The sequence below is a fragment of the Panthera pardus genome, unplaced genomic scaffold (assembly GCF_024362965.1).
Source record: "Panthera pardus isolate Hobbes unplaced genomic scaffold, ASM2436296v1 HiC_scaffold_11, whole genome shotgun sequence".
NCBI lineage: Eukaryota > Metazoa > Chordata > Mammalia > Carnivora > Felidae > Panthera > Panthera pardus.
The window spans coordinates 14,235,241-14,261,271 of record NW_026526666.1 but is presented as its reverse complement, the minus strand read 5'-3'; the positions used below and the strand labels follow the sequence as shown (position 1 = coordinate 14,261,271).

General features: G+C 37.2%; 1 protein-coding gene across 7 annotated transcripts in view; it reads right to left on the bottom strand.

The window, feature by feature from the left end:
* Nucleotides 1-227: 227 nt before the first annotated feature.
* The window catches only part of WDR47 (WD repeat domain 47), a 69,618-nt gene continuing 43,814 nt past the window's right edge, over nt 228-26,031 (bottom strand). For all 7 annotated transcript variants that reach the window (XM_053891579.1, XM_053891574.1, XM_053891582.1 and 4 more), the window contains 8 exons: nt 23,911-24,171; nt 21,380-21,455; nt 18,737-18,894; nt 16,279-16,448; nt 15,338-15,508; nt 14,525-14,656; nt 4,870-5,088; nt 228-1,581 (listed from right to left, as the gene is read on the bottom strand). In XM_053891579.1, the coding sequence (XP_053747554.1) occupies nt 1,439-1,581; nt 4,870-5,088; nt 14,525-14,656; nt 15,338-15,508; nt 16,279-16,448; nt 18,737-18,894; nt 21,380-21,455; nt 23,911-24,171 (1,330 nt within the window). In that variant the 3' untranslated portion in view covers nt 228-1,438. The remainder of the gene's footprint in view (nt 1,582-4,869; nt 5,089-14,524; nt 14,657-15,337; nt 15,509-16,278; nt 16,449-18,736; nt 18,895-21,379; nt 21,456-23,910; nt 24,172-26,031) is intronic.

The following is a 26,031-nucleotide window of genomic DNA, read 5'->3' as shown; positions in this document are numbered from 1 at the left end:
TCTTTTTTTTCTCTCTCTCTCTCCCCCTCCCTTCTCCTCTCCCCTGCTCATGTTCTCTTTCTCTCTCAAGTTAAAAAATAAAAATAAACTAAAAAGTAAGTTAGTGGAACTATAGGAAGAAATTTAAGAAATTGATTGTGGGGTTCACCCCCTGGCCACAACACTTCCAAGTAAACTGGAAAAAATAACACTCTAAATTGAAAGTCACAGACACTGAGGAAGAGGAATTCTTTTAGATGTCAAGAGGTCTTTATTGAAATAATAGCACAGTTACACTTCTAATAATATCCTTTCCACTTGTATACAATAGATTAAAAATGCTTGCTACATACAGTGCACAGACAGTTCAATAATTAGAACCAACTCAACTGCATTTGAAATAAATAAAATAGCCTATTTAATAATTTAAAGTAAAATTACTGTACAATATGAAAATAAAGATACATAAATGTTAGGATCTACAATGCCATAGAAATAAAATCATTATTCTGCATTACACAAAACAGTGCAAGAAACAAATCCAAATAAGCTTTTGGAGTGCAAAGTTTAAATGTTTCCATTTTAAATTATCATGCAGACATAGCATTTCAAACCATGCTATAGTCTATGGCAAATTTTTTATTTTTAAGAGGAAAAATGCTAGCCAGTCAGTTTACTGTACCATCAAGTGTTGCATCACATAGCGCTGCTGCTCTGCTTCTACAGTACAGTTTAGAAGGGAGGTATCCTGTTGCATTCAAAAAACTGAAATTAACAAGTTTCTGAAGCAAACATATTTACCTTTTAAGCCTGAAACGAAATAATGTGACAAAATAGTAATTATATCCCTGGGTTTAAGAAAGAAAAGTCCAATACCACATAATGAACTAAGAAGCAGTTTTCCATCCATCTTTCAACTCCATAATGATCCTTAGTGAAAATAACCATGTAACTTTTGAGAGACATAAAAAATTCTGACCTCCAGCTGACAAATGATACAGTATCATGGGCTTGTGAGAAAAGTAATTTCTGAACACCTATGTTTAATTCGTGTAGAGCTTGGTTGCGTTACATGAAATAATATGCTTAAAGTATAGCTCAATTTCAATGTGTATATAAAACTGTTATTTAGGCAAAGACCAAGGAATGCATTTAATACTAAACCGTAAACACATCGTCCACCTCGGAGTGCACACTGACAACATAAGAGCTCTTCCGCAGACTTTGGCAACAAGACTACATATAGCAGATCACAGCAGCACGAGCTCACGTGGAAGACTGAAAGCACTGCAGAATAACACCACCCAACAGTTCCTATCAAAGGGATACATGGTAATAAGGGGCCTCCTCGTGCTAAGTCACTTTCCCAGTCAGTCTATGTTCTTCAGATTTGTTATTTTCACAACTCAGTAGTCTTAAGTCTCTGTGCTTTCACTGCATAGATTGACACTGGGTTACTCTATCCGTTGTAAGTCCAGAGGGTTACAGTTCTGTCTGCAGAGGATGACAGGAAGGACAGATCCTGGGTGTGCCATCTGCACTGAATCACTTTGTCCTTGTGCTCCCCTACCACCATGATAGGAAGCTGCTTAGTGAGATCTCCTAAATTAAAAAGAGAGATACTGATTTACAATACAAAATAAGTATATGTATAGATTTCACACACTTCCTGTTACTTGAAGACATTATAGTATACAAGTCCTAAACTACATCAATTTAATACATTTAAAGGTTTAAACAGGGATAAATTATTGAATATCTGTTAGTAGGATTGGGTAAAATATACACAGCAACATTGGACACAGCTGCCACTCTCTCCTTGAAACTATCTCTCAACTTCTCTCTGACTTTGGTGCCACTACATCTTGGTTTCCTTTGCTGGTTTGCTGTTGTTCCTTTCCCAGGAATCAGCCTTCAAATTTCCTGTTTACTTTATATCCACTTCCTATGAAATTTCATCTAGTACCATGATACCATGGCCATTTGTATACTTATGACTCACACATTTCACCTCCAACCTTGACTTCTCACCTGAGCTCCAGACTAGAATGCAAATAGCTATTCGACATCTCACTTGACTGCCTCATAGTCATCTTCATTTGTTCAAACTGAACACTTGATTTTCTTGCCCAAACCTGTTCCTCCTCCTACCTATCTTCCTTATCTCAATTAACGGCACCACCTAGTTGCTCATGCCGAAAACCTAGGAATCAGCATTCCTCTAACTCCTCAAATTTAATCCAAATTAAAATATATCCCAAATTCAGTCACTTGGCACCACTCTCCACCTCTACCACCCTAGCCCAAGCTACTATCAATCCCTCAACTGAACTGTTCTGATAATCTCCTGATATTTATACTTATAATCCATTCTCCCTACAGAACTCGAAATTACCTTTTGAACAATATCAATAGATATCAAATCAGATCACTCCCTGTTTTAAATATTCCAAAGGATTCCCATTATGCTTTTTAAACATGCCTATGAAACCCTGCCTCAGATTTATTCTTCTGTCCCTCACTCCCTTAGTTCTCTAAGTCCCAGCCACACTGGCTTCTTGTAGCCTCGTGAACATGCTGAATTCACTCCTGCTTAGCACCTCTCCAGAAGCTACGATCTCCTCCTGGGGTCCTGCCCTGGCTGTGCCTTCTCATCACACAAGTCTCTGCACAAATGGCATTTCCCTAGAGAGATCTACCTGAGCCTACCTAAAATAGCCTTCCCCATCCACCCACTCTCCCATCTTGCTAATTTTTTAACTGCACTTACCGATACCTGAAACTACATCATTATCTGGTCTACTTTTTATTGACCTCTAAAATGTAAGCTCCAGGGGTGCCTGGGTGGCTCAGTCGGTTAAGCGTCCGACTTTGCCTCAGGTCATGATCTCATGGTTTGTGGGTCAAGCCCCATGTTGGGCTCTGTGCTGACAGCTCAGAGCCTGGAGCCTGCTTCAGATTCTGTGTCTCCCTCTCTATCTGCTCCTCCCCTGCTTCCACTCTGTCTCTCTCTCTCAAAAATAAATAAATATTAAAAAAATATATTTAAAATGTAAGCTCCATCAAGGAGGAAGTTCCCTGTCTTATTCATCTCTCTTCTGTCTCTAGTTGATACAAAATAAATGATTGCTTACTAAGTGATTAAAAATAAAACTAGATGCTGAAGATATAATTACACATATTATACGTTTTTTAAAGCAGAAGCAGGGGTGCCTGGGTGGCTCACTCGGTTAAGCAGCCGACTCTTGGTATCAATTCAGGTCATGATCTCATGGTTCGTGCGTTCAAGCCCTGTGTTGGGCTTGCACTGACAGTGCAGAGCTTGCTTGGGATTCTCTCTCTCTCTGCCCCTCCCATGCTTGAGCTCTCTTTCTCTCTCAAAATAAATAAACTTTAAGTAGAAGCAAAGTGGAGTACATAAATGTGTATTTTAACATCTACCATCGTTGAACTCAAAATGATTCATTGTAATAAGTGCTGATTCTTTTCAATATTTTAAGAACTATTTAATAAGACTATTCACTTGATCTGTTTAATAATTTTCTATAGGTCACATCAATACAGTACCAGTAATTTGACCACTGAATACTATAAAACTAAAATTTGAAAATATTATATAGTCGATTACAGCAGATTAACAACAACAACATCCCAAATAGCCATAAAAATCCTGGAAGAGAGCACAGGCAGTAATTTCTCTGACATCAACAGTAGCAACATTTTTCTAGGTATGTTTCCTGAGGCAAAGGAAACGAAAGCAAAAATGAACTCCTGGGGCTACATCAAAGGAACAAGCTTCTGCACAGCAAAGGAAACAATCAACAAAACAGAAAGAGAACCTATGGAGTGGGAGAAGATACTTGCAAATGACATATCTGATAAAGGCTTAGTAACTAAAACATATAAGAACTTACACAAACACACACACACACACACAAACCCCAAATAATCTAATTAAAAATGGGCAGAAGACATGAACAGACATTTCTCCAAAGACAGACAGATGGCCAACAGACACATGAAAAGATGCTCAACATCACTTATCATCAGGGAAATACAAGTCAAAATTACAAATGAGTTATCAACTCACACCTGTCAGAATGGCTAAATCAACAACACAACACAGGTTTTGGTGAGGATGTGGAGGAAAAAGGAATTCTTGTGCACCCAAAAGGTGGGAATGTAAACTAGTATAGCCACAATGGAAAACAGTACAAAGGTTCCTCAAAAAATTAAAACTAGAGTTATCATATGATCCAGTAATTCCATTACTGGGTATCTACCCAAAGAACACAAAAACCCTAATTCAAAAGATATATGCACCCTTGTATTTATTGTAGCATTATTTACAATAGCCAAGATATGGAAGCAACCCAAATATCCACAATAGATGAACAGATATGGAACACACACACACACACACACACACACACACACAGGAATATTACTCAGCCATAAAAAACAATGAAGTCTTGGCATTTGCCAACAACATGGATGGAGGGTATAATACTAAGTGAAATACATCATTCAGGGAAAGACATATACCATATGATTTCACTCATATGTGAAATTTAAGAAACAAAACAAAGAAAACAAGGAACAAAAAAACCAGAGTCTTAACTAAAGAGAACTGATAGTTACCAGAGGGGAGGTGCATGGGGGATGGATGAAATAAATGAAGGGGAAAGGGATTACAAGTATAATTATCTCAATGAGCACCGGGTGATGTATGGAATTGTTGAATGGCTATATTTTACACCCAAAAGTAATATAACACCATATGCTAATTATACTGGAATTTAAAAAGAAAAATTAAAAAAAAATATGTGAATTAAAAAAAAATCCCAAATAGGAGAGTCCACAAAAAAGGAAACAGTCAATCTTTCTCACCTTGCAGGTCTGTCACCTTTATTTTCATATCATAGGATCCTGTTAGCAAGTAGTGAGCTCCAGGAGAGAATCGAACAGAGCGAACATCGCTGGAATGAGGATGATAACTTTGTACCATTCTTCCTCCTCTTATGTCATACAACATGCAGCTAGAATCTTCTTGTCCTGTGGCCAAGAGACGTCCACTGGGATCTACAGCTACAGATGCCACTGCACTGCCTGTATAGAAGACAGAATAAAAGTTTCACATGGAAAAACCAATACAGCTAAACTACAACAGCTAATTGTGTTCATGGAACCATACATTAAAAATTTAATGTAGCTGGGGCGCCTGGGTGGCTCAGTCGGCTGAGTGTCCGACTTCGGCTCAGGTCATGATCTCACGGCTTGTGAGTTTGAGCCCTGCGTCGGGCTCTGTGCTGACAGCTCAGAGCCTGGAGTCTGCTTCTGATTCTGTGTCTCCCTCTCTCTCTTCCCCTAACCCACTCGCATTCTGTTTCTGTCTCTCTCAAAAATAAATAAACATTTAAAAAAATTTTTTTTTAATTTAATGTAGCTTGTCAATACTGTTAAGGAAAAATCCAAATCAACATTCAACCATGGACACCTGGATGGCTCAGTCAGTTTAGTGTCTGACTTCATTTGAGGTCATGATCTTGCCATTCATGAGTTCGAGCCCTGCAGAGGGCTCTGTGCTAACAGCAAGGAGCCCACTTCAGATCATCTGTCTCCCTCTCTCTCTCTGCACAACCCCCCCATGCATGCATACACTCTCATTCTCTCTCTCAAAAATAAACATTAAAAAAAAAACATTCAACCAATAAACACTTTCATCCTTTTTAGAGACAAAGTGTAAGCAAGATTCTATGAGAAACAAGAAAGTCTGTTGTTTTTTTTTTTAATCATCTGGGAGAACCCCCTGGGACACCATTACCTATAACACAATAGTACAATAGATGAGCCACTATTCCTAAGGTAGTGCTATCACTGCTGGGTAAGTGTCCAGAAATACTCATAACCAGCTCAGAGTCTAGTTAAGGGAATAAGAAATTAAGTAACAAAATATGTTTTAGGACACAGTAGAGGAAATGTGTCTAAGCAACATAAGAATAACTGCCAGCAGGAACTGGATGAAAGTAAGTGCTGAGTTCACAGGCTGCATCCCTAAATCCAGATTAGGCATTTTCAATGGGGGGGTAATAATGCCCCCAAGGGAGTGCAAAATGGTTTCCAGGGGATAGAAAAACTCTTAAACATTAAAAAAAGTTTGTTAGCACCCCCACCCCCCGAAGCTTAACCCCACCCAACAAAATCTTACTCCTTAGTATTTAATTTCTCTTGTTAGGAAAAAGTTTAATTTAGTTTTTCTCCTCACAGGGGGCAATAATGAAAATAAGGTTGAAGAACACTGCTCTAGGCTGAAGTGGCTTGGGAATACTTCACAGAAAAAAGGGACATAAGTTAGACTTTAAAGAACAGTAAATAGTATAAAAAAGAGAGAAACTGTATTTATTATACACATATGTAAAAATAATCTTTGCCTAAGATTTTGATAGAGAAAAGATGAGGGCTATTACATGAAACAGAATTACATGAAATAACATTTAGAGGAAAAGTATAAAAATGTTTAAGGACAGGTGGCTTAGTTTGCTGGAGTCACTTGGTTCAACAAGTTAACATAAAAGGTAGTTTGTAGTTGAGCCATAAAAGGCAGATTAGGGTCAAGGGGTGCCTGCATGGCTCCGTTAAGTGTCCGGCTCTTGATTTCAGCTCAGGTCATGATCTCACGATTCATGAGATCAAGCCCCACATCTGGATCTGCACTAACAGTGTGGAGCCTGCTTGGGATTTTCTCTCTCCCTATCTCTGTGCCCCTCTCCTGCTGTGCTCTATGCTATGTCTCTCTCTCTCAAAATAAACAAACATGAAAAAAAAAAAAAAAAAAAAGGCAGGTTAGGGGCAGACTTTTAGGCATCTGCAGTGTCAAACTGCAGAGTTTGAACTTGTTCTTATACACAGTGAAACATAACTGCAAATTTCCCAGCAAGAGAATTATATAGTCTAACCAGTACTTTGAAAAGATTAATCTATGTGAAAATGTGTTTCAAATTCAAATAGACTTTGAAGTCTAAAAGGGTAACCTCTAGAAGACAAGACAACTAATAGAATAACAAGAGAATAAGAGCCTAAATGAAGACGGACACATTTTACCAAAAAAAATTGAATGAAGAATCAACAGTCTTGTCCTCAATGGGGCAAAAAAAGAAAAAAAAAATGAGTCCTAGATTTCAAATCTAGTTGCATGAGGAAATAAGAGAACCATTATCCAAAAAAAAAAGGGAAAAAATGAGAAGAAGAACTGATTTGCAGGGGAAATATAATGACTTTAGCTTTTTTTTTTTAATTTTTTTTTTTTTAACGTTTATTTATTTTTGAGACAGAGAGAGACAGAGCATGAACAGGGGAGGGTCAGAGAGAGAGGGAGACACAGAATCTGAAACGGGCTCCGGGCTCTGAGCTGTCAGCACAGAGCCCGATGCGGGGCTCGAACTCACAGACCATGAGATCATGACCTGAGCCGAAGTCAGCTGCTTAACCGAATGAGCCACCCAGGCGCCCCATGACTTTAGTTTTATACATGCAAAGTTGATGATGCCAACAGAAATCCAGGAAAGTCTGTTAGGCTCCAGGCTCTGGGCTGTCAACACAGAGCCCGACACAGGGCTTAAACTCACGGACCACGAGGTTATGAGCTGAGCTGAAGTCGGACACTTAACCGACTGAGCAACCCTAGCGCCCCACAAATATATAATTTTAAATAGTGATAAGAGCTATGAAGTCAACAAATGGAGTTCAGTGATAGAAAATAATGGTGAGGTCCCAATTAGTTCAAAGAAGGCCTCTCTGGCAAGGTGCTACTGGAGCTAAGACGTAAAGATTAGAAGGACCTAACCAAGAGAAGACAATGGAAGAACATTTCACGTCAAGGAAACAGCCATGTGAACTCACTAGAGGTGGGAAGTTTGGTACATTCCAGGAAATGAAAGGAAAAACAAGTGATCTGAGTTAAGACTAGAGGAATACACAATGCCAGATCAAGCAGGGTCTTGGGGGCATGGTAAAGAGTCTGCACATTAACCTAGGAGCAATCAGAAAGCACTGAAGTGCTGTAAGCAGCATCTGATGTGCTCTGGCTGTTGTGTGGACCGTGGGCTGGAGGTGGCAAAAGTGTAAGTGCAGACTAAGGAAGCTCTTGCAGTGGTTAAGTTGAGAGATGGTGGTGGTTTATCCTAGAGTGGTGCCAATAAAAATGGAAAGCAGTAGATGGATTTAAGATAAACTTTGGAGGCTAAAACAACAATTTGGTAATGGATTGATTACTGGAGGGAAGGAGAGAAAGAGGGATCTGGGGAGACTCCTTCTGGCATGGACAATGGGTGGTAGTACCACTTAGGTGAGGAGGTGTGGGGCAGTTTTGTTTAAGGAGAGAGGTCATTGATTCAATAGTTTGGTTTAAGACACGTTAAGTTTGACATATCCTAGAAGATATCCAAAAGGAGGTTAGAAATATGAGCCAGCCATGCAGAAAAAGTTTGGGCTAGAGACAAAAATTTTAGGTCTGTCAACATATGAATTACACTTAAAGCTGGAGGAACAGATGTAGTCAAGTAGAGAAAGGAAGGAGACAAAAGTCCTAGTCCTAGGGAATGTCAAATTTAGAGACTAGGCAGATAAGAAAGAATCACAAAGGAACAGTTATACAGAAATGTAAAAGGAGAATAAAAAGCCCAAAAAGAAAAGAGAAAGAGGTTAACTGCTGCAAGTCACCAAGAACTGAAGTAAAATAAGGATTTAAAGGTGATGCGACAGGGGTATCTGGGTGGGTCAGTCAGTTAAGCGTCAGACTGTGGCTCAGGTCACGATCTCATGGCTCTTGAGTTCGAGCTCCATATTGGGCTCTCTGCTCTCAGCACAGAGCCTGCTTTGGATCCTTTGTCTCCCTCTCTCTCTACTGCTCCCCCGCTGGTTCATTCTCTCTCTCTTTCTCTCTCTCAAAAATAAACTTAAAAAAAGAAAAGGTGATTTGACAAAATGAAATTGTTGGTGACCTTGAAAAATGTAGATCTTGCTGGAGTGGAGGAAGCAAGAGACAGACTGGAATAGGTGGAAGACTAAGGGTGAGGTAATGGAAACAATATATGTAAGCAAGACTTCTGAGACATCTGGGTAGAAAGAGCAAAAAATTGGGAGGGGGATAAGGAGGTCAACAGAGGAACTTTGGGGCATTGCCAATTCTATAACATTTTTGTAGGTCTATGGTAGACAAGAAAGAAGGGCAGATCCAGTAGAGGAGATAATGTTGCAAGAGAGAGGAGATGACCAAAATGTTGAAGTCTCTGAAAAGGAGAGAAAAGGGGGTGAAATAATTTAGACAACTAGGGGAGAGTTTGGAGATAAGTCAGTGAGATAAATGTATAGAAACTAAGCAAAGAAAACCAAAAAATACAATTATTAACACCAAGAAAAACAAAAGATATGAAAGAAAAGGAAAAAAAAAAAAAAGATATGGATAGCACAGTAAGTGCTCAGAGTGGTTAAAACAATGTAAAGAATGAATACTGATCTAACCAAAAATGGTACAGCTATATTGAAAAGATAGGAGACAGAAAGTATGTGAGTGGATGAGGAACAACACGAATCAGAAAGGGACATGAAAAGTTAAACATTCATCTTTTATGGTGTTAAGGGAATAAACAATCCTAAAAATCTATGATTATGGGTATGTTATTTAGAAATATGGAAACTATGAAAATACAACTACTACAAAAGTTTAAAATGGTTGCCTTGGAGGGAATCCTAGGTGGCTCACTCAGATAAGCATCCGACTTTTGATTTTGGCTCAGGTCATGATCTCATGAGGTTCATGAGATGGAGCCCTGTGTCAGGCTCTGCGTTGACAGTTCAGAGACTGCTTGGGATTCTCTCTCCCTCTGCCTCTCCCCCACTTGTGCATGTGACACATGCACACGTGCGCACTCTCTCTCTTTCAAAAATAAATAAACATGAAAGAAAAGGTTTCCTTGGAGAAATGGGAAACGAGGCAATGGCTGAAGGACAGGGGACAATTCTCAGGGTACTGATATTTTTCTTAATCAAACCTTATTGAACTGTTTGGTTCTTTAAACCATGTTACACATTAACTTTGGTGACAGTGCAAACTAAAGTTTAACAAATCAGTGATCACATATTCATATATAAAAATACACATGTGTGTGTATTCCAGAATCAAGCTTGCTAGAACAAATCATATCTGGTTGGAATCAAAGTATAGAAAAAGGTCCATGTAAAAACTAAAAAAACAATAGAACAAATCAATGAAACTAGGAACTGGTTCTTTGGGGGAAAGAAATCAATAAAATTGATAAACCTCTAGCCAGAATTATGAAGAAAAAAAAGATAAAGGACCTAAATAAATAAAATCACAAATGAGAGAGGAGAAATAATAACCAACACTACAGAAATACAAGTAATTATAAGAGAATATTATGAAAAATTATATACCAAAAAATTGGCAACCTGGAAGAAGTGGATAAATTCCTAGAAACATATAAATTGTCAAAACTGAAATAGGAAGAAATAGAAAATTTAAACAGACTGATAACCAGCAAAGATACTAAATTAGTAATTGGGGCACCTGGTTGGCTCAGTTGGCTAAGTGTCCAATTTCAGCTCAGGTCATGATCTCATGGTTTGTGGGTTCGAGCCCCACATTGGGCCTGTGCTGAAAGCTCAGAGTCTGGAGCCTGCTTTGGATTCTGTCTCCCTCTCTTCCTGCCCCCGCTCATGCTGTCTCTGTCTCTCAAAAATGAATAAACGCCAAAAAAATATTTTTTAAATCTATAGATAGCATCATCCTTAATGGGAAAAAACTGAGATCTTTTACCCTACGGTCAGGAATAAGACAAGGGTGTCTACTCTTACCATTTTTATTCAACATAATGCTGGCAGTCCGACCCACAGCAATCAAACAGCAAAAGAGAAATAAAAGGCATCCAAACTGGTAAAGAAGAAGTAAAACTTTCACTACTTGCAGATAACATGATACTATATATAAAAAAATCTGAAAGACTCCACCAAAATCCTGCTAGAACCTAATAAACAAATTTAGTAAACTCACAGGATACAAAAATCAATGTACAGAAATCTGTTGCATTTCTGTACACAAATAATAAAGCAACAGAAAGAGAAGTTTAAAAAAAACAATCTTAACAAATGCACCCAAAATAATGAGATACCTAGGAATAAACCTAACAAAGAGGTAAAAGACCTGTACTCTGAAAACTGTGGAACATGATGAAAGAAATTGAAGATGACACAAAGAAATGGAAAGATATTCCATGCTCATGGACTGGAAGAATAAATATTGTTAAAAATGTCTATACTACCCAAAGCAATATACACATTTAATGCAATCCCTATCAAAATACCAACAGCATTTTTCACAGAACTAAAATAAACAATTCCAAAATTTGTATGGAACCACAAAAGACCCTGAATAGCCAAAGCAATCTTGGAAAAGAAAAGCAAAACTGGAGGCAACACAATTCCAGACTTCAGTTTTATTACCAAGCATTGGTAATCAAAACTACAGTACTGGCACAAAAATCTACAGAACAGAACAGAAAACCCAGAAATGGGTTGACAACTATATGGTCAATTAATCTTCAAAAGCAGGAAAGAATATCCAATGGGAAAAAGACAGTCTTTTCAACAAGTGGTGTTGGGAAAACTAAATAGCAAAACACAAAAGAAAGAATCTGGACCAGTTTCTTACACCATATACAAAAAGCAATTCAAAATGCATTAAAGCCCAAAATGTGAGACCTGAAACCATAAAAATCATAGAAGAGAGGGGCGCCTGGGTGGCTCAGTCGGTTAAGTGTCCAACTTCGGCTCAGGTCATGATCTCACAGTTCATGAGTTTGAGCCCCACATTTGGCTCTCCATTCTCAGCACAGAACCTGCTTCAAATCCTCTGTCTTCCACTCTCTCTGCCCCTCCCCTGTTCATGCTGTCTCTCAAAAATAAACAAACATTTTTTTAAAAAATCCTAGAAGAGAACACAGGCAGTAACTTCTTTGACACTGGCCAAAGCAACTTTTTTCTAGACATGTCTACTAAGTAAGGTAAAAGAAACAAAAGCAAAAATAAACTATTGGGACTTCATCAAAATAAAAAGCATCTGCATACTGAAGGACATAATCATCAAAAGTAAAAGGCAACCTACAGAATGGAGGAAGATATCTGCAAATGACATATCTGATAAAGGGTTAGTAACCAAAATATATAAAGAACTTACACCACACAACACCAAAAAAAAATCCAATTAAAAATGGGCAGAAATATGAATACACATTTCTCCAAATACGTCCTACAGATGGCAACAAACACACGAAAAGATGTTCATCATCACTTACCATCAGGAAAATATAAATCAAAACTACAATGAGATATCAACTCACACCTGTCAGAATGGCTAAAATAAAAAACACAAGAAGCAACAGGTGTTGGTAAGGATGTGAAGAAGAAAGGAAGTCTTGTGTACTGTTAGTGGGAATGCAAACTGGTATAGCCACTCTGGAAAACAGTACGGAGGTTCCTCAAAAAGTTAGACATAAAACTACCCTATGATCCAGCAATCACACTACTGGGTATTTACTCAAAGAATACAAAAATACTAATACAAAGGGACACATGCACCCCTATGTTTACAGCAGCATTATTTACAATAACCAAATTATGGAAGCAGCCCTAGTGTCCATCAACTGATGAATGGATAAAGAAGATGCAGTATATATATACACAATGAAATAATACTCAGCCATAAAAAACAATGAAATTTTGGGGCACCAAGGCGGCTCAGTCGGTTAAGCACCCAACTTCAGCTCAGGTCATGATATTGCAGTTTGTAGGTTTGAGCCCTGCGTTGGGTTCTGTGCTGACAGCTCAGATTCTGGAGCCTGCTTCAGATTCTGTCTCCCTCTCTCTCTGTCCCTCCCCTGCTCAAGTTCTGTCTTTCTCTCTCTCAAAAATAAACATTAAAAAAAAAAACGAAAATTTGACATCTGCAATAACATGGATGGAGCTAGAGGCTATAATGCTAAGTGAAATAAGTCAGTCAGAGAAAGACACCGTAAGATTTCACTGATATGTGGAATTTAAGAAACAAAACGGATGAACATAGGGGGACAAAAAGAGACAAACTAAGAAACACACTCTTAACTATGGAGAACTGATGGTTACCAGAGGGGAGGTGGTTGGGAGGATGGGTTAAATAGATGATGGAGATATTAAGGAATGCCCTTTTGATGAGTACCAGGTGATATACAGTATAGTTGAATCACCATAATATACACCTGAAACTAATGTAACACTGCATGTTAACTACCTGGAATTAAAATAAAACCTTAAAAAAACAAAAACCAAAAACCTAAAGCACTGAGTGAACCTCAAGTGAAACACCTAGCAATATTCGCTGTGTCAATGCCAGTCCCTAGTGAGCTGTTTATTGATAGCTGGCTGGTAATTTTATGCCACCTCTAGTCATAAATGAAAGTTTATTAAAACAGTAAGTAAAATATTCCTGGGGAAAAAAAAGTTCCATGAAAGCCAAGAGAATTGATAAAGCACTAAAATAACAAAACAAAAACACCACCAAAAATTAAGAATGAAAAGTAGTCCTTTTCATTTTGAACAGTGCCATAAAAACTACAAAGCAGAAAAGGGACTCTAAAATAAAAACAATTGCAGGATATTGTGCTTCTCTTAAAAGGTGATATAACATGGGGTGCCTGGGTGGCTCAGTTGGTTACGCATCCAACCTCGGCTCAGATCAGGATCTCACCATTCGTGGGTTCAAGCCCTGTGTCAGGCTCTGTGCTGACAGCTCAGAGTCTGGAGCCTGCTTTGGATTCTGTGTCTCCCTCTCCCTCTGCCCCTCCTCAGCTCACACCCTGTCTCTTTCTCTCCCTCTCTCAAAAATAAATAAACATTAAAAAAAATTAAAAAGGTGACATAACACAAAGAGCAATACCCTCGGTTTACATGGAACGATCCAAGGTATATTGTTAAGTTCAAAAAGTAAGTCATGTATTATATGCTACCATTTCTGTGTGCATTCTTTAGACATATGTTTAAAGAAGACAGGAGGTTATGACATATACAAATTTCTTCGTTATACACTTAAAGAATATTTATAGAAGAATAAATAAGAAATTGGTTCCTTAGGGAAAGATACCAAGGAATGGGAGTGAGAAGAAAATGATCTTGTTCAATTTCAATTTCTGCCGTGTGTATTTTAAAACATGTTTTTTAAAGGTCTGAGTTCTAAAAGAGCCCTGCTGACAGAATAATTGCCGCATGACACTTAATGTCTCTGGGCCTCAGTTTCCTAAGCTGAATGTTATTTTTACAAAGAAAGTAAGATGAAAGTATTTTGAGAGAATTTAAGGTAATCTGTAAAATACCAACTATTTGTTTTACTATTTATTCCTATTTTTTTTAACAGATGTGTTGCAGGGGAGAGGAACTAGACAAGCGCATTTTACAAAGTTTCTTTGTCATATAAATTCATTTAAATTCCTGAAAAACCTACCAGTTCCATGGAATGTTGTGCCAACAACACGAACGCAGCTTGGTACTCGAAGATCCCAAAACCTAACAGTCTTATCTTGGGAACCAGATGCAATCATCCAGCCACTCCAGGTATAAAGTGCTAAAATATGCCCTATAAAAGATCATATACTCAGTTATTATGGTGAACAGTACTTTTCTTAAACACATTCAAAGCTAGGTACTCATTATTAGACATGCGATGGTCTGGTTAATCAAATACACTGGGTAGTAGAGACTTTCCATATATATCAAATATACTGGCAATGTTCAAAACACTAAAATTCAGTAAACTGCACATCAAAATCATACTAAACAATCTTGTTACTGACCATTTCAGGATACCATAATTAGTACTGAAAAAAATATTATCATTTGAAATTATGGCAAATTATGGCAAAGCACAGGATCATGGTGTTAGAACACTGGCTTTGCAAGAGGCAGACCTGAGGTCTTATCTCAATTCTGCCATATTCAGCTGCAAGATACTGGTCAAGTCATTTTGCCTTTTCAAATTTTGTTTATTTCATATATAAGATGAAGATACAACTTCCTGCCATATAAGATTATTGTAAGGATTAAATTATGTGTATAAGCAAGGGATTTAGCGCACAGGGAAATGTTACCTATTGTTACTGTGTTGTTATCTAAAGTTCCCAATTAAAACTTTTAAAATAAAAATTTCCTGTCTTGAAGAAGTCACTTTTGATAAAATATACCCCATTAATGAAAATGCAGAGAGGGAAAAAGCACAGGTTGAACAAAAAGAAAAGTAGCATCTGAAACTATCACATACCGGTATGTCCACTCAGAGCATGCAGGCCCTGTCCTCTTTGACAATCAGTTGTATAAATGTTACAATCCCCTGCTCCAGCACTTATTAAAATAGCTCCACCACTTTCTGGGCCTTCCATAAATGCCAAGTCTCTAATTGTCCCATCATGCATACTAAATTCCAGATCCGGTCCTGAAACAACAATAAGAATTAAAAAAAAAGATGCTGCTCAACTTACTGTGATAATTTGGTATTGCTAAACTGTCTCAAAACTAAGCAAGAATAATGGTAGAGAGGAGTGGTTTATATTTTCACGTAGGGATAATACTATTATCAATTTCATTTTACTTAAAGAGCAAAAAACTTCAAGAAATCAAAATACTGATTCAGTTATCATCATCCTTAAAACAGCTAGAGAGTTATCCTCTCTTTTATGCCAAAGAAAAAGAAAGAGAAGACAGGTACTCTCTGTAACATATTCATTAATGCACTGCTGGTAGTTATTTAAAAGTTATCTTTCCTTTTTTTTTTTAAATGTCTATTTTTGAGAGAAAGTGAGCGTGTGTCTGTGGGGGAGGGGCAGGGAAAGAGGGAGACAGAGAATCCCAGTTTCCTCACTGTCAGCACAGAGCCTGATGTGAGGCTCGAACTCACAAACCATGAGATCATGACACAAGTCAAAATCAAGAATTGGAAGCTTAACTGACTAAGCCACCCAGGCACCCCAAAAGTTATCTTTCTGAATAACAATAATTTTCTAAGAATTAGACAACACTGATTAAGAACTTACTAAAAAAGAATAATGCCTTATGAATGCAACTAAGCAATTACAAGAAAACTCTAAAGGCTATATTCTTAGATTTTATTGAAAATAAAACAGATATATCAAAGAACATAAGGAAAACATTAAGAATACATTAAGAAACATTAAGAACACTACTGCTTACATACTTGGGACCTACCTGTTGCATTACAAGTCTCTGCATTGAAGGGCAGCACTTTAACATATTTGTCATTTGATCCTGTTGCTAATAACTGTCCACAAGGACTCCAGGCCACACAGTAAATGGATCCTTTATGATGTTTATTCCTTTTAAAACGTACCACTGGCTGCTTAGGGATGTCATGTGCACTAAACAGAAACATTACAGAAAGACATTTCAATTTTTTGCTTGCCAAAGTTAATGAAATTCTATGTTATGATTGTCTTGAGGGAGGGAGCAAAAAAGTGTATCAGACAACATGTCAATAACAATCTTCAAAATCTCAAAGCAAAAGAAATGAATTTAAAGTGTATTTATTTATTTATTTATTTATTTTAACGTTTTATTTATTATTGAGAGGCAGAGAGAGACAGAGCATGAACATGAGAGGGACAGAGAAAGAGGGAGACACAGAATCCGAAGCAGGCTCCAGGTTCTAAGCCGTCAGCACAGAGCCCGATGCAGGGCTCGAACTCAAACCGCGAGATCATGACCTAAGCTGAAGTCAGACACCCAACCGACTCAGCCACCCAGGCGCTCTGAATTTAAAGTATATTTAAAATTGAAAAGTAAAATTATAAACTATTATTAGACTAACCTAACTCTGTTTCAGACCACATAAGGAACAAGATTATTTTTTAAAAATTCTTCATTTCACTTGGGGCATCTGGGTGGCTCAGTTAAGTGTCCGACTTCAACTCACGTCATGACCTCACAGTTCGAGTTTGAGCCCCACGTCTAGCTCTGTGCTGACAGCTCAGAGCCTAGAGCCTGGAGCCTGCTTTGTATTCTGTCTCCCTTTCTCTATGCCCCTCCCCTACTCACGCCCTGTCTCTCTCTCTCTCACAAAAATAAACATTTAAAAATATCTCCATTTCACATATTTTTCATAGATTTTAACTCAGAAACACAGAGGAATGAAAAAAAAGAGCTACTAAAGCTTCCAAATTCAAAAAACATATATTAATATTATATTAAACATATAATATGAGCAATTGGCTGGGGCTGAGGGAATGCAAGGGATGAATCAAAGAGAAAGGAGGCGAGAGTTCTTTCTAGAGTTTAAAATCTTACCAAGGTTGGGGTGCCTGGGTGGCTCAGTTGGTTAAGCATCAGACTCTTGATTTTGGCTCAGGTCATAATCTTGCTCTGCTCTGAGCATGGAGCCTACATGAGATTCTCTTTCTCCCTCTCCCTCTGCTCCTCCCCCGTGAGCCCATGAGCATGTACACTCTCTCTCCCGCTCTCTCTCAAAAAAAAAAAATCTTGCAAGGGTCGATATTGTCATGACTACTCACAAACAGTAAGGTAAGTGTAAGTGTTCTGGTCCAGTACAAAAGTACAAGGCCTTAAAGGACAGGGAGAATTTTTACAGAAAAAGATGACAGCAGAATCACTCCAGTGAAGATAAAATATAGTATGGCAAGTGCCAGCTGCAGACTGAGTGGGATGGACATGGTAGGTGAGGAGTTGCAGGCACGGTTATGGAAGGTCCTGAATGTCATGCTCATAAATTTGGCCTTGAATGGGAGTCAAACATTGGTTTAGTGGAGTAATAGATCTTACCTGCATTTTAAAACACAGACTAATATTCGGTCAAAGAAAAACAAAAATCATATGACTTCACTCATATGAGGACTTTATGAGACAAAATAGATGAACATAAGGGAAGAGAAACAAAAATAATATAAAAACAGGGAGGGGGACAAAACAGAAGAGACTCATAAATATGGAGAACAAACTGAGGGTTACTGGAGGGGTTGTGGGAGGGGGGATGGGCTAAATAGGTAAGGGGCACTAAGGACTCTACTCCTGAAATCATTGTTGCACTATATGCTAACTAATTTGGATGTAAATTTTAAAAAATAAAAAAATAAAATAAATTAAAAAAAAATAAAACACAGACTAACACGAAGATACTAAAAATTTCATTAGGTATGATGATAACATCAAGTCTGTAAGAACTGGAGATTCATCCTAAAGGGTGAAATGACATATCCAGGATTTACCTTAAACTATTTTAACAAAAAGGATAAAGCAAATATGACAAAAATCTCAACAATTACTGCACTGCACTGTACTGACATCTAATTTTGTGTGTGCTTGAAAAGTTTCGTAATTAAAAACATAAAAAGACTGATAAATTGCCAATACCTAGAAGGTACTTAATATTGATCTAGAAAACAGATCAGATCAAAAGATTTTCTTTTCAGTTGCACATTGAATTCATGGCCCAATAAAAACATTTTATGACAAAAACTTATAAAATTAATTGACAATTCTGATGTGTATTTCCTAAGCATTGAAATAAAAATTTTAATGTTTAATAAAGAGAAATGAAAATTAAACACTACTGAATGGCAATTCTGAAAAAAGAACTAATATAGCTAAATTAAAAACTAAGGATTGACGGTACAAACCATCTATCCTTACTTACCTTGGATCGATTACTTCTGGATAGGCACATACTCTCAGAGTTTTTGAATTTGAACCTACAGCATATAAACCACCACCTGGATGAAAAGCCACTGCTCTAACAGCTTGTGTGTCTTCTAGGGTGTTAATACAAACAAATTGTTTTTTTGATTTGTCATCCTATGGAAAGAATAAATATGAAAGTCATTCTATGAAAAAAGCGAATTTAAAAGAATTCCTCTTTAGTCCATTTTAAATTCATCTGAACTGTATTACTTATCACTTTATGTGATAAATAAATCACATATAAATAAATCACACATAAATAAATCACTACCTACAATCACATATTCTTTTAAATGGCAAATTCAAATTAAGCCAAATTTTCCTATTTTTTGCTGCCCATTGCTAAATTCAGAGAGCACATAGACATTCAAGTTTTTCTTTGCTTACTATGACAAAATATAAGACTATGCAGTCCCATATAGTTACCTTTAACTATCAAGAAAAAAAATAGCCCACATATATAATTCTCACAAAGTTAACAGAATATCATTTGTGCTTCTAAAAGTAGGAAGTATAAAAGACTATTATTCAATCCACTTGGGGGTTGGGAGATAGTTTCACAATCTCTAGCAATGAATACTTTAATATTTCAAATTGAAATTATAAAATACTCTTTCAAAATTGTGAAAAGGATTTTAATCAGAACATTTAATTTGAACCTCATTTTTATTTTAAACTGTCAAACTCTGTCCTCTTCTGAGGAAGGTAGGTTGAAGCCTGGGTGGCTATATAAAAGCTTTTGTGACTCCTGCTATTAGTATAGTTTGAAACTACCCTGCTACCCTGACTACAAGGACTGGACCTGGAACAGGGACCTCTAGACTAGGTGTGGTCAACACACGTCACCAAATCCTGTCTTTGGGAAGTACAGATGTCAAGTACACATACAAAGGCAAATGTCTTCCGCTATGGTTGTAACCTTACAGCTCTAGGACCCACAGTCAGTGAAGAGATCATGCCTCTTCCTACACAAATTTTTATGTCTTCATGTAATACATCCTCATGGGGGAACAGGGGAAAAACTTGATAGATCATACTATGTCTGCCTTATGTAACTGAATTCATTTCTTAAATTATTCATTTGAGGGGCACCTGGGTGGCTCAGTCGCGTAAGCATCTTACTTTAACTCAGATATGCTTACAGCTCAGAGCCTAGAACATGCTTCAGATTCTATGTCTCCCTCTCTCTCTGCCCCTCCCCTGCTCATATTCTCTCTTTCTCTCTCTCTACCTCCCTCTCTCTCTCAAAAGTGAATAAACATTTAAAGTTGTTTTTTTTTTTTAACATTTATTTTTGAGAGACAGAGAGAGACAGAGTGTAAGTGGGACAGGCGCAGAGAGAGGGAGACACAGAATCCAAAGTAGGTTCCAGGCTCGGAGCTGTCAGCACAGAGCCCAACACGGGGCTCAACCTGCAAATCGCGAACTGCGAGATCATGACCTGAGCCGAAGTCGGACCCTTAAACAACTGAACTACCCAGGTGCCCCAAAAGTGTATAAGCATTTTTAAAAATTGTTTTAAATTACTCATGTGAATTTATTTGACTAGAAATGCTATATTTCCCATTGATCCACATATAGGAAATGTGATCGTCAAACAAATAGCATTGGTAGATAAGAGAAAAAGGGAGAAGAATGACTAACTGATTAAATGGCCTATAGCACACAAATAATAATTACAAAGGGTTGCTTTAGAATAGATGTAGCAGAGCCACCAATTAACTCTATGTGCTCATCTGCAGGGTTTAAATTTTTTTTTTTTTTTTTTTTTTTTTTATTTATTTTTTTGGGACAGAGAGAGACAGAGCATGAACGGGGGAGGGGCAGAGAGAGAGGGAGACACAGAATCGGAAACAGGCTCCAGGCTCCGAGCCATCAGCCCAGAGCCTGACGCGGGGCTCGAACTCACGGACCGCGAGATCGTGACCTGGCTGAAGTCGGACGCTTAACCGACTGCGCCACCCAGGCGCCCCTGCAGGGTTTAAATTTTTAAAAAACCTGTTGCTATTTTTAAAATATATTTCAAATAAAAATCTACATTCCTACAATTTCTTGAAAATGAAAAGAACTAGAAATACTAGATAAGCAGATTTCTTTGTGCAAGTGAAAAATATTCTTATGTGCTGCTTATCACAACCATAGCCAACTTTATTCATTTATGTTATCTGGCCCATAAGCATCTGGAATAATGGCTGTGTTTATGGGGTTAAAATTTGAACTAAGAAATAAGATAGAATGAAGTTATATAGTAATTAGGTAAGGATATCTGGTTCCAAAGCAAAAAAATAGCTGCATTGAAGATAAGCCCATAGGAAAAACCAATAATATCTAAAGAAATTAACCACAAGGTTCAGAGAATAGTGCACAGGCCCAACTCAGGAGCCCAGATTGCTACTGGACCATTAAAATGAATACTTGCAAGTATTTTCTGAGGCAACCTCTTCACTTAGCCCAGTGAATGTTCAATTACCTTGAGACAAATAACAGCATTAATAATAATGATTATTTCTAAAATTAGTTCTATGAATTGAGAATTCCTTAGCAAAATTTGCAAGTATATATAAAAATAATGATGAAACCTCCTTCCCCAAAGTATTACCTCTTCCCCTCTTGACCTTGATAGATTCCCTGAAGAATCTCCAAGAGGTGGTTTAATGACCGAATGTTCTGATGAGCTGTATGAATAGAAATTCAAATAAAGTTTACTCTGAATATCAAAACATAAACTGAATTAATTTATCCTTTCAATTTCCAAATTTTTTTTGGCAAACGACCTGCACTGACCCCAAAGTTACGCTCTGAAGCCATTTATTAACAGGTTCTGGGCTCAATGACACCAAGCACCATTTTAAGGAGAAGTGAGAAGTCATTCTGGAAAGGAGATTGAGTCAAAATCCATAAATTTTATAGTGAGATGTCAAGTAGTTTTCTCCTGCTAAGTTCTAGAATCCTGGATGCTATGCTTAAATGCTACCCCAGACAGGAACTTAGATTGTTCTTTAGGAAAATTTTCTCTGGTCCAAGAGAAAAGACTACAGAAACTGACAGTTTCAAGTCCTACAATAAAACAATGTTTCTCCTTAATTACTTTTTGCCATGTTCCATCTACGTCCATAGCCTTCCAATTGGCTTTTTTTTTTTCTCCATTAATGCTGCACTCTTTATAGACAGTCAAAGGTTTCCAGATAGTTTAAGAAAGTCTACTATATAAAAGTCAGAGACTAGGGGCGCCTGGGTGGCTCAGTTGGTTAAGCATCAGCTTCAGCTCAGGTCATGATCTTGTGGTTCATGAGTTCTAGCCCCACAAAGGCACACCAAAAATGAGGCAATTACTGTCTCCATGAAAAATAAGAAGTTATATGAAAAGGAAACATAATCATATTATATCACACAAGTCAGGTATCACATTACGTGACCATCAACATTGAATATTGATTTAAACAAAAATTGATACATATTGGAAAGAAAGAGTAGACAAAGTAAATGTATTGTGGGTGAGGAGTATGGTAGCTAAATCTAATTAGCAGGAAGTCAATGGATAATAAAAATAGTAACAGAACTATGTTATTTCGAAATGTGGAAATATATAGCAAAAAAACCCAGCTAACTGGGTTGAAAACGGCAGCCTACCAGAAATTGAAATCATAGATAAAGACGGGTAAGATTACCTTCACGTGCTACTTGTCTTTTTAAATCATGAATGTAGGTTACTTTAATTAAAAAAACAACAACACAATTTTAAACTTTGAGTTCTAGTTTTGGGAGTGCAAAAATACAGCTGTTGAAACTAATAAGGAAGCAAATATTAGATGAACTTATGCTTTTATATATAAAACTAGAATTTTTCAAAATAAAATAATAAAAATAGAAAAATAAATAATTTTTATTTATAATAAATAATAAAATAGATAATAAATTTAAATATTTATATTTAATAATGAATATAGACTATACAGTCTATAGTTATATAGTAAATAATACATAAATAATAAATACTAAATAAATAATAAATATATATTTATTTAATAAATAATAAATAATAATAAAACTAGAACTCTTGAGACAAAATTTATAAAGCTAATCTAATTCCTATAAGCGTCCAAAGGACAAATGCAAGTTATCCATTTTTAAATGAACCACTCTCAAAGGTGTTTAATGTTGAGAATAGATGAAGAAACTCCTATGTGGAATTTAAAAACAAAACAAATGAGCAAAAAGTGGGGGGCGGGGGGGGGGGGCAAAAGAAAAAAAAGACAAACCAAGAAACAGACTCTTAAGTATAAAGAACAAACTGATGATTACCAGAGGGGAGGTGGGTAGGGGGACTGGTGAAATAAATAGGTGAAGGGGATTAAGGAGGGATTAAAAAAAAAAAGAATAGATGAAGGAAATGCTCCTTAACTACTCCCATTGCATAAATTAACACTTGTTTACTAATGACAGCATGATAAAACTCTTCCCTGATTAGTGAAAACATAAATATGCAAAATGCCTTCAATTGCTGTAACTGCCAGAACAGCCAAGAGTGTCTTGCTGCAATCATCCCAACATGTTATAAAACATCTTGTGCTCTCAACATCTGTTAACTAAATATTATTTGTTGAAAGGTACCAATGGCAAGAAAAAAGAAAACCAGGGAGAAGATAAAACTGTAAGATCTTTGAGTACAATAATGTATTAAAAGATAGAATTTTCTTGGTAGTGATGAGAAAGCAAAAATAAAAACAGGAGAAAAAAAACTACTAAGAAATTTAGAAGTTCGTAGAAAAACATAAAGATGGATTAGAAAAAGATTTGGTAGGTAATGAGCTCTAAAAACTTTTTAAAAATTTGTCTATTGAGAGAGAGAGAGGAGGCCAGAGGGCGGGGCGGGGGGGGGGGGGGCGGGATACCAAGCAGGCTCTGTGCTATCAGTGTCAAGCCCAACAAGGGGTTCAACATGGTTGGTGACAACCATGAGATCATGACCTAAGCTGAAACCAAGAGTTGGGCACTTAACTGACTGAGCTAACCAGGTGCCCCATGAGCTCCAAAAACTTTTATTTGTACGGCTCCAAAGAGAAGTTCAACTTTTTAGGTTTCCATTCATTAGCAGGAAGTTAATATTTCCAGGTTTTATAAAGTACTTACATCTGGTTTCCACTAGAAGGTGACTCCTCAAGAAAAGGTATGTGATTTGTTGATCCAGGATTACGAGGGGTGCTTGTATGAATATTTGAAGCATCATGTGTTAATCTCTGACTAGAGTCTTGGGGAGGTGTAGCAAAACTAGTTACAGAAGAATTATTAGATCCATTGCTTTTACTCCCATTACATTGCTGGTTGAGCACTGATACCTCATTACCAAGGCTATCCATTCCAATATTTAATTCACCAAGCTTCTGAATAGACCTATAAAATAAAACAATGCAATTATATTAAAAAAAAAAACTTAATCACATTCCTTTTTTTTTTTTTTAAATTAAGTAAAGTCCACACCCAATGTGGAGCTCAAGCTCACAACCCCAAGATCAAGAGTCACATGTTCTTCTGACTGAGCCAGCCAGGCACCCCAATCATTCTTTCCTTTTTTTTCTTTTTCTTTTTTTTTAAATTTTTTTTTTCAACGTTTTTAATTTATTTTTGGGACAGAGAGAGACACAGCATGAACGGGGGAGGGGCAGAGAGAGAGGGAGACACAGAATCGGAAACAGGCTCCAGGCTCTGAGCCATCAGCCCAGAGCCTGACGCGGGGCTCGAACTCACGGACCGCGAGATCGTGACCTGGCTGAAGTCGGACACTTAACCGACTGCGCCACCCAGGCGCCCCTCTTTTTCTTTTTCAGAAATAAAGAGAGCATGAGTGGGGGAGAGGGGCATAGGAAGAGACAGAGAATCTCAAACAGGCTCCATGCTCAGTACAGAGCCCAACATGGGGCTTGATCGCACGACCCTGAGGAGCATGACCTGAACTGAACAGTCAAGAGTCAAGACACTCAACCAACTGAGCCGCCCAGGTGCCCCACATTCTTAACATATAGATTATTAGAAGTTTGAAAAGGTAAATACATGCACATGTAATATATATATGAAATATATAAATATGAAATATATAAATGGTAATAGATAAATGGTAATTTTTTAGTACTAAAAAATTGGCTTAAGACATAACCAAGATACCAAAAGAAGATCCACATTTTCCTAAAGTATGCCACTGTAGAAGGATATAGGCCTAAAAGCACCTTTTACCATAATAGCAAGAAAAAAAAATCTGTTTCTTCTCCAGTATAACTGGTTTAATTTTCCACTTAAAACTTAATTTCCCAAAATAGTCAACAAAAATATCACCACTACCAAAATTTCTCACCAACAAAACAAATCATTTTCATTTCATCTCTGTAGTTATATCACATCAAGTAGGAAATGTATGATTAGAGCAGGCCATGAGGGAACAGTCAAGTGGCATCCTATTATTCACATATTCAATCTACACAGACTCTCTGGCAGGCTCTGATCTAGGTACTAGAGGGATAAAACAGAAAGCAAAGCAAGTGAGCCTCAAGGTCTTTCCCTCATCACAAGTCTCCCTACATCAGGATAGACTGACTTCTTTTGTTGGACTCAGGGCTCCAAAGAGCACAAAGAGGAAGCTGACAAGCTCTCTTAAGACTGAGACCCAGAACTGGCCCAGCATCACTTTTTACAGCTTAGATTCAATATGAGAGAGGAGTCACAAGGGGTATGAATTCCAAGAGGTAATTTGGTTTATTGTATTTTGAAAGTTTTCCTACATTAAACACTGGTGTGTGTGTGTGTGTGTGTGTGTGTGTGTGTGTGTGTGTGTATGTTTAGGGCTTAGAAAAGACTTTTAAAAAGTAACTCAATATTATTAAAGGAACTGCCAGCCATTATTTTTTATGTTAAAATTTTTAACTAGGCATTTTCCAAATTGTGTTCTATGAAACACTAATCCTGTGAAATGCTCCTCATAAAAAATGAGTCTGAGGTCGAGTAAATTTGGTAAGTGCTAAGTATAAAGAGTAAAATGCTAACATCATTTTGACTCTCTAAAGTGGTGAGGATGGGGATGTGGCAGAATATGCCTCTAAGTGCCAAATCAGCAGTGCCGATTATTAGTAATAGAAGAAACAAAATATCAAGAAGTATAAAGTAGTGACACAGTACGGTTAATGAAAATTCTATCATGCTTTAGTTTATTTTCTTCTATAAGATCTATTATGTAACATGACTCATTTCTTTCCCTCTGTCTAT